We start from the raw sequence: 12,492 nt of genomic DNA, 5'->3' as shown, positions 1-12,492 counted from the left end.
CACACCATAGCCGTTCCCTTCTGTCGCTAGCTGGGGAGGGCAGGGTTTGGCACTGGTGGGGGAGGGAATAGAAGGTGCTGAGGGGCAGGAGGACCCCTGCTGGTGGGGTGGTTACACCAGGCACCCCAGGAGGATCCACAGGGAAGAGAGTAAGCTGGTCTGAGGACTGAACTGATCCATGGGGGGTCCTTAGTGTTTTAGCTGGGGAAGGGTTCTGTTCCTTCAACCACTGCCCTGCGCCTGTAAGTATGGGAGGGGCAGTGGCACTCAGCGACCAGCAGCAAACCCAGATGACTCTGCTCCTGGTCTGTGTTTATCATTCTGCCTTTATTATGAAACCACTGATTGCCCCCTGAAGCCATCCAGGAGTGGGTTCTGTTTCTGTGAGGGCTGAAGGGCTCTGGGCTGGTACTGCAGTGCGCATCTGGTTGAGTTGGGCAGCTGTGGGGCTCAGGTGGAGGCAAGTGTGTTGTGTGCCTACCTAGGTTGGGAGGGGCTGGTTCCCTGATGCTCTGGGAGATGAACTGGTTTTCCAGGCACTGGTGAGGACTGCTGGTTCCTGACCCAGCTCTTAAAGGTGCTGGGGCAAGCAGCCCAGCTGTTCAGGGGCAGGAGAGGGCTGCTGGTGTCTGAGTGGTTCACACCTTCTCCATCCTACCTTTAGGGAGAAAGGGTGCCTGCTGATAGCTGAGAGTCTGGTCCATATGGGTGGAGGCAGGACATTCTGCTGGGGTGCTGAACTGGTGAATTGCTGGAACTCCCAGGACAGTTTCTCTACAGCCAGTACAAGGGAGGAAGAGAGATTGTCTTTGTGCTCCTGAAACAGGTGAGGCACTTCATCAATGCCCCTCTGTCTCTGCAGACCAGCACTGCCAGTGAACTGGGAAATGACAAGGAAATGCTCCATGTAAGGTTCCTACACATGGATCATGTGCATTGAGCTTTGTCTGCATCTCTGGGTGACTGTGCCTCATGAGGCTGACCCCTTGACACGTGTCTGGGGTCTTTGTTCAGCCTGATGAAAATTTACAAAGAATTTGCCACCCCTGACTGGTGGGTTGTGACACCTGCCTTTCCTCCCACTCTGGAACCCCTCAATATCCCCCAGTGACTCCCAAATCCATTCTGGGAACCCTTCCAAACAGCCCCTGGGACCCTTCCAAATCCACCCCAGGACTCCCAATGTTCCCCAGGATGCCCTTGAATCTCCCCAATCCTCCAGGGATGCCTTGGTACCCTCCAACAGCCCCTCAGGAATCCCTCAAATCCATATTGGGACCCTCAACATCCATCAGGACCCCTCTCCAGCCCCTGTCGCCCTCCCTGGTCCCCCAAATCTAATCAGGGTCCCCCCAAGGCAACTCTGGAAACCACAAATCCCCATCATCCCCCAATATCTCATGGGACGCTGCAGCCCCCTAGACCCCCAAAATCCACCCTGCACCCCCCAAATCAACCCTGGGATCCTCACAAACAATCCCTGGGACACTCCTAATCTACTCAAGAACATCCTGACCCCTCAAATTCACCATGAGACACCCCCCCCACCCCTGCCCCAGACACCCTCTACTCCCTGGGACCCTCTAGCAGCCCCCAAATGTAACCTGAAAACCTCTCCCTCCCTCCCAGGAATCCCCCAAACACCAATTGGGACCCTCCAGACTGCCCTCCCGCCAGTCTGCCCTGGAACACCAAATTCCACCTTCAGAATCCCCACAAAGACTCTCTGGAACCCTCAAACCCTCTCCAGACCCCCTAAACCCACCCTCATACACCCCAGAGTGCCGGGGAACCCCACCCCCTCCCAGGACCCTCCAACCCCCATTAGATGCCCCCAAATCCACCCCAGGATCTCCCCTGGGGTCCCTCACCACCCTCTGGATCCCCCAAATCCACCCTGTGATGTGAAAACATCTGCTGAGAAGCCCCTGGCACCACCCAAATCCACCCTGGGGCCCCCCTAAAGACTCCCTGGAGGCCCCTGGGACCACCCCTACACAAAGCCTCCCCCTCCACACTGTTCCAGCCCCACCACGTCCTTGCCTTCCCCCCAGCACATGGCCTTGTCCTCCTGCAGTGTCCTTGTGTGCCTCCTGATGTCCTTGCGTCCACCCATCCCCCAGGGGATGCATGTTCCCTGTGCCCCTTCCCCTGTAGTGGCACTGGCTCCCTGTCCCATTAGGGGGTCCCTAGAGTGCTGTCTCCATGCCCCCAGGCTATCTTTGTGTCCCCTTTCCCCACAGTGGATGTCGCCAGGGGGGTGCCCTCCAAGCCCCCACGCTCAAGATCTCCCCAGGATGTCACCCCCTTGTCCCCCTTCCTGGGGTGTCCCCGAGGTCTCCCCAGGGTGATATGGCCCCAGATCAGGATGTCCCCATCCTGTCTTCCCATGTCCTGATGTCTCCCACAGCCCCCCCTCCATGTCCCCTACGGCCACCCACATCATTCTGACTCCTGTGCCTTCCATGACCCCGATGTCCCCATGTCCCCCATATCCCCCTACTGTCCCCATGTCCCCCATGTCCTCCTATGTCCCCCAACATTCCCCGTGTCCCCCTGTGTCAGCTGGTGCGGCAGGGGGACCAAAGGTGGTCCAAGGGGAACCCTCCTGTGGGGGTTTGGGGTGGGGGTGGGGGGCTGGGAGGGTTCTGTGGGCAGTTGGAAGGGAGCTATGGGTACTCGGGGGGTGGGGGTGTCCAGAGGGGCTGTGGCAGATCCTGGGGGTTCTGGGGGTGGCTCTGGGGGCTTAGGGAGGTCTAGGAGGATATCTGTGGGTGCTAAGGGGACGTTGTTGGGGCTCAGGGAGAGCCCATGGGGCTGACAGGTTTGTAGTGGGGGGGGTCTGTGACCTCCATGGATGGAGGGCTGTGGGAAGTGCTATGGGGGGGCCCCTTCTCCCAGGGGGAGGTCTGTCAGGGTATGGGGAGAGGGTCACTTGATACTGGGGCCAACTACCCACTTTGAGGGGTACAGGGTGTTTGAGCTGCCAGTGGCTGGATTTGAAAGGACCCTGTGCCCTGAGAGTGTGTTTAGGGGGTTTCTGCCCCTGGGAGATGCTGCCCAGGGGTCAGGAGATGCTGAGGGGCTTCAGAGTGCAGGTGATGGAGGATTCATAACTGTTCTCACTGCCCACTGCATCCTCTTGCTCCCCAAGGACCTGCAGCTAGCCCAACACCTGCAAGGGCCCCAGAGGGGGAGCGTCTGATGAAGGACACCCCTGGGATCCCCACACCATGGCCCAATCCCTGGCACCCACCCACACCCACCCCTCCTGACACTTTCACATCCCTAATCCTATTGGGGGGTCCCTGGGAGATCCCCACATTGAGACATCCCCCACCTGGAACTCCCTTCTCAATACCCCTCCTGAGGGCCCCCACCATGGCACCCCACAAACTCCCCGGGCAACACATCCCCGGGTGGGGGTTCCCTTCCTGACTTCAGCACTTCTCAGATTATTGTGGGTCCCCACCTGTAATCATTCCAGGACCCAGGAACTGGAGGGACATCATCCCCGAAGGGGACATCCCTAGGACTCACACTCTATTGGAGACCTCCCTCACTACTGCTGGACCCCAATAAATGTCTCTGATCCTCAAATGCTGCTGCTGGAGTGAGGGAAATTGGGGGCAGGCACCCGTGGAGGCTCTGGGTGCAGGGACTTAAGGGGGGGTGGGAGCACCTCCACGAGGGCTGTGGGAATTGGAATAGGGGATATTTGGGGAGGTGAGGAGGAGGGTGAAGCTTAAAATGTCCCCTTTATAAGGTGGCGTTTGGAGGGGCAGGGCTTGAGGGGGCACTTTTATAGTGGTGGGGTCATTTTGGGGGGTTAGGGATTAGAGGTTTGCTTTATGGAGGAATCAATGCATCAGGAGGCAGGGATCCCGGGGCAGGTACTACGGGTCTGTTTTATAGAGGATGGGGAGGATGGGGGGCTGCCTCCAGGGCCGGGGGGCAGGGCTCCCCTTTACAAAGGCAGAGCGGCCGGTGCGGGGCAGGGCTTGACCTGAGACGGGGCTTTAAGCCTCCTGTGTAAGGCCCGAGCCTCGAGGGGTGGGGTTTTAAGGGGCGCTCTTTATGGGGCTGGGCCCAGGGTCCACTTTTATGCTTGCGGTGGGGGGTTATCGTAGTAGGGTGCGTGTGCGCCACCTGAGAGGGGCGGGACTTAGGGGGTGGGGCTGCATGGGGCGTTGTTGCGGGGTTCCCCAATATAAGGGCTCTCCGGTCCGTCCCCCCCCGCGGGCCATGGCGGCTGCGGCGCTGCTGCTGGGCGTGCTGTCGCTGCTGCTGCTGTCGCTGCTGTCGCGACTGTCGCGGCGTGGCGATGGGCGCGGCCCGCGCTGGGGCGCGCTGCACCTGCTGCACCCACAGGGGGCGCTGCACCTGAGCCGCCTGGCGCGGCGGCATGGGCCCATGCTGCGCCTGCGCGCGGCGGGTCGCGGTGAGTGCGGGATCCCCGACCTCAACCGAACCTGCCAGGAACACCCGACCCCGACCTAGCCGCCCGGGACCCCCGAACCCGACCCCGACCGAACTTGCCCGGAACCCCCGAACCCGACCCCAGCCCAACCGCCCGGGACCCTCAAACCCGACCCCACCCCAGCCGCCCGGGACCCCCGAACCCGGCACCAGACCAACCGCCCGGGACCCCACAGCCCCCCAAACCCCCCTCCCTGCTCCCCAGGGACTCTCCGAACCCCCAACCCTGCCCTTTCCCCCTGCCGTGGGGACCTCTCCTCAAACCCCCCAAACCTTTCTTGGGGCCCTAATCCCCCGATGCTCCCCCTAAAATCCCACGCCAGGACTCCCCACTTGGTTTGGGATCTCCCCCAGTTTTGGAGTACCCCCAGCCCCTCCTCTTCCCTGCAGAGGTGCTGGTGCCGAGCTCGGTGGCGACCATCCGCGAGGCGCTGGTCCGGCACTGGGGGGACTGGCTGGGGCGCCCCCACAGTTACCTGGGTATGGGGGCGGGGGGGGGGCGGTTGGGGGGGTTCCTGTGGGGTTTGGGGAGTATCTTGTTTGTAGTGAAGCCCTTCGGGGGATTTGAAGGGAGTCACTGTGTGGTTTCCGGGGTTCTTTGTGGGGCTCGGGGGGGTCACTAAGGGTTTGGCGGGGCCCTGTGGGATGGCAAGTCCTTATGGATTTTGAGGGCGTACCCATGAGATTGAAGGGGTTGTTATGGGATTGGGAGGGGGTCTCTATGGAGTTGGGGACATGGGTACTGGGAGGAGGGGGGCAGTTCTGGAGGTGTGGGTTGTCTGTAGGGGCTAGGGCAGTTTCTAGAGGTCTCTGCCCCACCAGACACACTCTGCAGCCTCCAGGGTGGCATTAGGAGGGTCCTATGGAGGAAGCGGCTATGGGGTTGAAGGAGGCTTTATGAGGTAGTGGGGCCCTGTAGCACACCCCTGTTGTATTGGAGGTGGGTCCCTATAGGGGCTGGGGGGTTTCTGGGGGTCCCTGACTGCTCCTGCCCAACCCCAGGGTCGCTGGTGTCACAGGGGGGCCGGGACCTGGCACTGGGAGACCCCTGCCCTGGCTGGCGGCGGCAGCGGGGAGCAGTTCGGGGGGCACTGGCACGGGCTGGGGGGCGTCTCGGGCCCCTCCTTTGGCTGCAGGGCCAGGAGTTATGTGAGGTGAGACCCTGAAACCGACTTCTGCCCAAAATGATCCTTCTGCAGCCCCGACACCCCCAAAACTGATCCTCCCAACATTCCAAAACAGATCCCCACACAATATTGACCAGCAAAACCCTGGCCCATGCACCCCAAAACTGATACCTTGAGCCCCACTCCCTTCACCCAAACCCCACCCATGCACCTTAACCATGTCCCCTGCATCTGAAAACTGCCCCCAAAACCCTACCCCCTGCACTCAACCCCCAATCTCTGCATCCCAAACCTGATCCCCAAACCCTGCACCCACATCACTGTCCCCCAAAACTTACCCATCCAAACCTCACCCTCTGCACCCCAAAAGGGCATTATCCCTGTGAGTCCCCATAACTCCCTCAGAGCTCTGCACTTCTCTTGTGCGACCCCCTAAACCAGCCTTGGAGTCCCCCTTTATTTGCTCTGGGGGTCTCTCTAACCTTCTCTTTCCCCCAGGAGCTGCGTTCGTATGGGGAGGCCCCCCTGGACCCCTTTGAGGTGTTCACCTTCCACACCTGCAGCACCATCGCACGCCTCCTCTTTGGGGAGCTGGTGAGGATCTGGCGGGGGGCCCAGGATGGAGACAGGGGTTTGGAGGAGGATGCCAGTTTTTATGGGGGCCCAGGGGTTTGGGGGGGACCCAGGAGTTTGTGGAGGGAACATCCAGCTGTTTGGGGGGACTGACCAATTTGTGTGTGGGTGGCAGGGGTTTGGGGGCACACAGAAATTTGAGGGGACCCGAATGTCTGAAATGATGTTTGGGGTGTTCTGGGGGATCCAGAGACAATTGAGTACTGGGCAGTACACAGGTGTGTCCTCCTCCAGGTTCCCCCTCCAGGGGAGCTCCGGGCCTTCTCACGCTGCCTGGGGGAGCTGCTGCAGGTCTGGGGGCACAGCAGTGTTCGGGTGCTGGACCTGCTGCCCCTGCTGCGGGTGAGCCTGGCAGCTCCTGGGGGTGGCTATGGGGCTGTGGCCTTTTTGCTGCATGAGAGTCTATGGAGCCCAGAGCTATAGACCCCTATGGGGGCAATGAGGGAAGTGTGGGGGGCTACAGGGGGACTAGGGGCCCTTGGGGGCCTGGGAAGGGCTGTGAGTCTCAGGGGGATTATAAGGCCCATGGGAAAGATATGGGGCTGGTGGGATTATATGGGGTTGGGAGTGAGGTTATAGGATCTGTGTGGGACTGGAGAAGGGTATGGAGGGCTGACAGAGAGCTTATAGGGTCCATGGAGAGCTTGGGTGGTGTCTGTGGCACTGGGAAGGGGCTGTATAACTAATGGAGCTGGACAGGGGTGATAGTGTTTGTGTGGGGCTAGGGTGAGTGTTACAGGGTCTATATGGTGTTGGGGATCTCTGTGGGCCTGGGAGGGGCAGTTGTGGGGGCTCTATAGGGCTGAGGTGGGGTAAAGTGTCTCTCTATGGAGCTGAGGATGCCTATAGGACATTGGAGGGGTCTGTATGGCCCAGGGGAGCAGCCATAGGGTTTCTCTGGGGCGCAGGACACTCAGGCAGCATCTCTGGGGGAGCGGGTGTCTCTCTGAGGTCAAAGGTTTCTTGGCGGTGGGGGTCCCCATGGAGTCCCTGTGCGCAGGCCCTGCCCAACCCGGGACTGCGGAAGCTGCTGCAGCTTGTCCAGCACCGTGACATGTTTGTGGAGACCCAGATCCAGCGGCACCAGGTGGGGAGGCCCGGGGAGCTGGGAGGCAGCCCGAGGTCAGGAGCAGCGTGGTTGGAACAGAGCCTCAGGGGAAACCCAGGGCTTTGGAAACTACATGGGGGTCCGGAAGGACTCAGGTTCTGTGTGGAAACCAGGAGTTTGGGGGCTACCCAGGGGCTTGGGGGCACCCACATATTTTGGGGGAAACAGAGGTTTGGGGGGGACCCAAGGGGATGGGAGGAGCCAGGGGTCTGGGAGGCATGTAAGGCCTTGGGGAGGGCCAGGGGTTTAGGTGGACCTGGGGGTTTGGAAGAGACTCCTGTGTTTGGGGGCAGCTGGGGATCAGGAGAAACCCCCAATACGTGTCACCCCTTTGCCAGGCGTGCCCCTCCCCTCCCCCGGACACAGTTCTGGGGGCACTGCTGGGGCGTAACCATGGGGCACGGGAGTGCCCCCTGAGCCCCCCCCGGCTGCACATGGCGCTGGTGGACCTGTTCATTGGGGGCACCGAGACCACTGCGGCGGCGCTGGGCTGGGCTGTGGCCTTCCTGCTGCACCGCCCCGAGGTGAAACACATGTCCCTCCATATCTTCCATGCAGCCTTGGGGGGTCCTGTGTCCCCCCCTACATCCTGTTTTCCATGTGTCCCTCATGTTCCCTTCTCTGTGGGTTTCCTGGTGCTCTGCCCCCAGATGATGTGGAGCACCCTCTGTCCCCTGTACAGTGCCAGGGCTCCATGTGTGTACTTGGGGGTCCCATATCCCCACCTGTGTCCTACATGTCCCCCATGTCCTCCTCCCCATGGCTGACACTGTGCCCTTGCACCACCCTGAGGTGCCCCATGGATGTCTCAGACATTTCAGAGCTGTGTCTGTGTCCCTATGTGTCTCCTTGGTTTGGGGTTTCCATGGAGAGGTGGCTCAGGGTCCAGGGATAGAGGGTCCCAAGAGAGAGATCTGGGGGCTCAGGGGTGTCCCCAAGGAGGAGGGAGGAGCAAGTTTGGGGAGGGGGGGGGGTTGGGTCCCAGGACAGGTCTGGGGAGGATCTGGGAGTTCAAGGGGGTTGCCAAGGGAGAGGGCCAGGCTTGGGGATGGTTTGGAGTCCCAGGGGCAGGTTGGTGAGTTTGGGGGGGTCTGGGGTTCTGGGGAGTCACCCTGTCATCCCATTGCCACTGTGTGCCCCCTGGGATGCACCCCCTCCCCTGGTGCCCCATGGGGGTTGCCAAGGGAGAGGGCCAGGCTTGGGGGATGGTTTGGAGTCCCAGGGGCAGGTTGGTGAGTTTGGGGGGGTCTGGGGTTCTGGGGAGTCGCCCTGTCATCCCATTGCCACTGTGTGCCCCCTGGGATGCACCCCCTCCCCTGGTGCCCCATGGCAGACATGGCACACCTGTGCAGCTGCAGGCGCGGCTGCGGGCGGAGCTGCAAGGGGCACAAGGACCACCTGGGCCAGGGGACGTGGGGCGCCTGCCCCTTCTTCAGGCCACCGTCAGCGAGACCCTGCGGCTGCGACCCCCTGCGCCCCTGGCGCTGCCCCACTGCGCCCTGCGCCACACCAGGTACCAGGGCAGGGAGGAGCCGCCACCAGCCAGCCTGGGTGAGGGGCAACCACCACAGAACAGGAAGGGACTGCTTGGTATCATCAGCAGGGTGCAGGAGAACCCAGCAGAGCCCATTAGACCCCAGCAAGTCCCGCTAAGACCCATCAGGTCCCAGCATGGCCTGGGTAAGACCTGAATATGCAGAATATTTACCAGTAGGGCCCAGTAGAAGTAGGGCCACAGTAGACTCCAATAGACCAGTACAGTCTGGTAAGTCCTTTTAGGACCCAGTAGGCTTCAACAGAGCCCAATAAATCCCAGTAAGACTTATTAGGTCCCAGTAGGCCCCAGTATAACCCCAGTACATTCCACTTGGCCCCAGCAGGTTCTGGAATGACCCCAGTAGACCCTAACAGACACCCAGTAGATCCTAGAAGATCCCAGAATAGCCTCAGTAGGCCCCAGCAGAGCCCAGAAATCCCAGCAGGAGTTTGCAATATATCCCAGTAAGTCCAAGGTAGCCCCACTAAACCCCAGTAGACATCCAGTAGCCCCCAGAAAAGCTCTCGATGGGTCCAGCAGTTCCCAGTGAGCCCAGTAGACCCCAGTATGGCCCCAGTAGACCTCAGCAGATAGCCAGTAGATACCAGAGAGCTCCAGTAGGACTCCAGCAGATCCCAGTATGGCGCTAGCAGATCCCACCCAGTATACCAGTAGACCCCAAATAAATTCTAGTAGGTCTCAGTATGGCTCCAGTAGATTCCAGTATAGCATCAGTAAATTCCAGTAGGCACCTAATAGATCCCAGGAGACCCCAGAGAGCCCCAGTAGACTCCAACAGACACCCAGTAACTCCCAGTAGCACCTACCAGATCTCAGTATAGACCCTGTAGACCCAAACAGACATCCAGTCATACCCAGTGAGCCCCCAGAGAGCCTCAGTAGGTCCCAGTATGGCCCATGTAGCTTTCAGTAGCCCCCAGCAGACCCCAGTCTATCTCCATGCACCTTGTCCCCTTCCAGTCTTGGGGGGCTCCCCGTGGCAGCCGGCACTGTCCTGATCCCCAACCTGCTGGCAGCCCAACAGGACCCTGACATCTGGCAGCACCCTGAGGTCTTCCTGCCCGGTATGTGGGTATGCCTGCACTCTGAGTGCCCCCCTGAACTCCTGAGTTTCCTCAAACATCAAACTGGGTTCCCCCAGCCATGGTGTTTTCCCTGATTCCTGGGTATCCTGGGAACACCTTTATGTCATGAGTGCCCCCTCCCCCCCCCCGATGCCTGAACCACCCCAACCCCACACCCCCTCCCCCAAACCTGTGGTTCCCCCCCACCATCCCCATTAGTTCTCCCATATATCTGTGTATCCCCCCAAAACCTGTTCCTCCCCTCTACCCCCCCCCGCCGAAACCCCTGAGACCCCCATCAGGTGTCTGAACCCTCCCCAAACGTGAATCCCCTCTATCATCCTGGGGTCTCCCCCGAGTCTTAGGCTCCCTCTGAGCCCTTCGGTGACCCCAAACCCCCATGTTTCCCTTCTGAACCCCGAAGTCCAACCTGGGGAACCCCCAGGCTCCCTCCAAACTTGTGGAGGTCCGCCCCTAAGTCCTGGGTCCCCCCATCACGCCCGCTCCCCCCAAGCCTGTGGGTCCCCCCCGGAATCCCCTGACCCTGCGGGTCCCCCCGTACTCCTCGGAGCCTGCGGGTCCCCCCCGGAACCCCCCGATCCTGCGGGTGCCCCCGTACCCCTCGGAGCTGACCCGCCGCCCCCCAGAGCGGTTCCTGGCGCCGGGCGCCCCCTCGCGGTCGCTGCTGCCGTTCGGCTGCGGGGCGCGATCGTGCCCGGGGGAGGGGCTGGCGCGGGCCGAGCTCTTCGTGTTCCTGGGGCTGATCCTGCGGGAATTCCGTCTGGAGCCGGGCCCAGAGGGACTGCCGGGGCTGAGGGGCTCGCCGGGCACGGTGCTGCGCTGCCCCTCCTTTCGCCTGCGTATGGTGCCCTGCCAGCCCCCGGGCTTACCCTGACCCTGGCCTGACTCCACTTGACCACTTTATTACTTTTCTGAACACACTGTGACTCACCTGAGTTTTTTTTGACCTTTCCTGAATACACCTGACTTCACCTGAGCTTGTGTGACACTGCCTGAACCTGGCTGACTGTGACCCCCTGACTGACCCCACCTGACCTCGGCCTCACCCCTGCCAACCCTATGCCTCACCTTGACACCGGCTATGACCCCAGCTGTGACCCTACCTAACCCCATCTGACTCTCTTGAACCCTGCGTGACTCCATCCCAACTCACCTGACACCTGACCACCTGATCCCTGCGTGCCCCCATTCACCACCCCAGATAGCTGGGTCTCCCCCGGATGCCTGAGTCAATGCAGTGTGGAAGGGCCCCATTTACCTCCTCCTAATAAAATTTGTGCTTTTGAACCCACAAGTCCCGGCTCTTCCTGGAACCCCCTAAACCTCCGGAACGCCCGAAGCCCAGCCTTGCCCCCACCCTGACCGGCCACTCTCGGCACCCGCCACAGCCGCAGCCCTCGGACAGCATCAGAAGATAGCGGTCTGGCTGATTTGCACTTCCCCGCTCCCCAAAGCCCTCCCCGGAGAGGCTGCGGTCCGGGTTGGGCTCACAGCCCTGCGAGATACGGCGGGTTTGTGCGGGGCGCTGCGTTCTGCTGATCAGCCTGGCAACAGGCCACTCAAAGCATGAAGGGCTCTGATTGGCCGAGGCCTGGTGTGCCTGGCAACCGATTGGCTTAGAGCTGTCGGGGGCGGGAGGGGAGTACAGCGCCGTCCCCAGAGCGAGGGACTGGAGGAGCGGGCGCTGCAGGGTGGAGCGCTCTCTCCGAACATAGCGGGCACACTCAGGAGCACTCTCCCGACGCAAAGACACGAGGGAGAGAACAGCGAGGAGGGGCAGGGAGGGAACGACACCGCCCGCGCCCCTCGAGTCATGTGTCGAAATGGGGGCAACGGTAAGGGAGGGGTAGGCAAGGCAAGGGAACAGAAAGGTTTGTCGGTGAGGAAAGGCAAAGAAGGAAGAGGCAATTCAAGAGGGCACCAATACAAGGCAAGGCAAGCGTGGGGTAGGTAAGGCAAAGAAAGGAAGGGTACGAAACGCTATGCATGGGAGGGTTAAACAAGGCAAAACAACAGAGGAGAAGGCAAGACGACAGAAGGGAGGGTTGGTAAAGGCAACACGAGCAAAGGGAGGGGCAGGCAAGGGGTCCAGGCAAGGCAAGGGGAGGCAGTGGAAGCCAAGATAATGGAAGGAAATGGAGAGGTAGGCCAGATAAGGCAACGGAGGGGTTGTTACCTGAGCTATCCAGCTGCAGGATAAATGTTCAAAATAAACATTGGACCCTTACGGGAAGAGTCTGCAGGGTGCCGCACTTGTCCCGGGGCCCCCCGCCCCGCGGGTGCTGCCCGCAGCTCCCGCTCCATCATCCCTACAGCCCCCGCGCTCCCCCCGCCCTGGTGACATAACTCAGGTTTCCCACAAGGTCCGCATGATTTGCGGAAAAAACTCCACAACTAGTAAAAGTCGTGAGGTGGGTATGTATCTTTATTCAGCGTCGGACGCATGCAGGATAACTCCTTAAAGAACATGCGCGCAATCCGAGAGTCCAAACTCTCCTTTTT

The 12,492-nt window shown here is 60.8% G+C and overlaps 1 protein-coding gene across 4 annotated transcripts; it reads left to right on the top strand.

The window, feature by feature from the left end:
* The first annotated feature begins 4,203 nt into the window (after positions 1–4,203).
* LOC135457000 (steroid 21-hydroxylase) lies at positions 4,204–11,277 on the top strand. 4 transcript variants are annotated; one of them, XM_064731245.1, is made up of 10 exons: positions 4,204–4,441; positions 4,870–4,959; positions 5,482–5,633; positions 6,105–6,200; positions 6,474–6,581; positions 7,240–7,326; positions 7,686–7,871; positions 8,706–8,860; positions 9,866–9,969; positions 10,617–11,277. In XM_064731245.1, the coding sequence occupies exons 1-10, from the start codon at positions 4,246–4,248 to the stop codon at positions 10,862–10,864; spliced, it is 1,422 nt and encodes a 473-aa protein (XP_064587315.1). In that variant the 5' UTR covers positions 4,204–4,245; the 3' UTR covers positions 10,865–11,277. The 4 variants fall into 4 exon arrangements, with proteins under 4 accessions (XP_064587315.1, XP_064587317.1, XP_064587314.1 ...); XM_064731244.1 differs by having other exon boundaries at positions 4,208–4,441; positions 8,700–8,860; XM_064731246.1 differs by having other exon boundaries at positions 4,277–4,441; positions 5,499–5,633; positions 8,700–8,860.
* Positions 11,278–12,492: the final 1,215 nt, after the last annotated feature.

This window comes from Zonotrichia leucophrys, chromosome 22 (genome assembly GCF_028769735.1).
Source record: "Zonotrichia leucophrys gambelii isolate GWCS_2022_RI chromosome 22, RI_Zleu_2.0, whole genome shotgun sequence".
Taxonomy (NCBI): domain Eukaryota; kingdom Metazoa; phylum Chordata; class Aves; order Passeriformes; family Passerellidae; genus Zonotrichia; species Zonotrichia leucophrys.
Note: the sequence above shows the minus strand (reverse complement) of the source record. Positions and strands in the feature narration are given on the sequence as shown.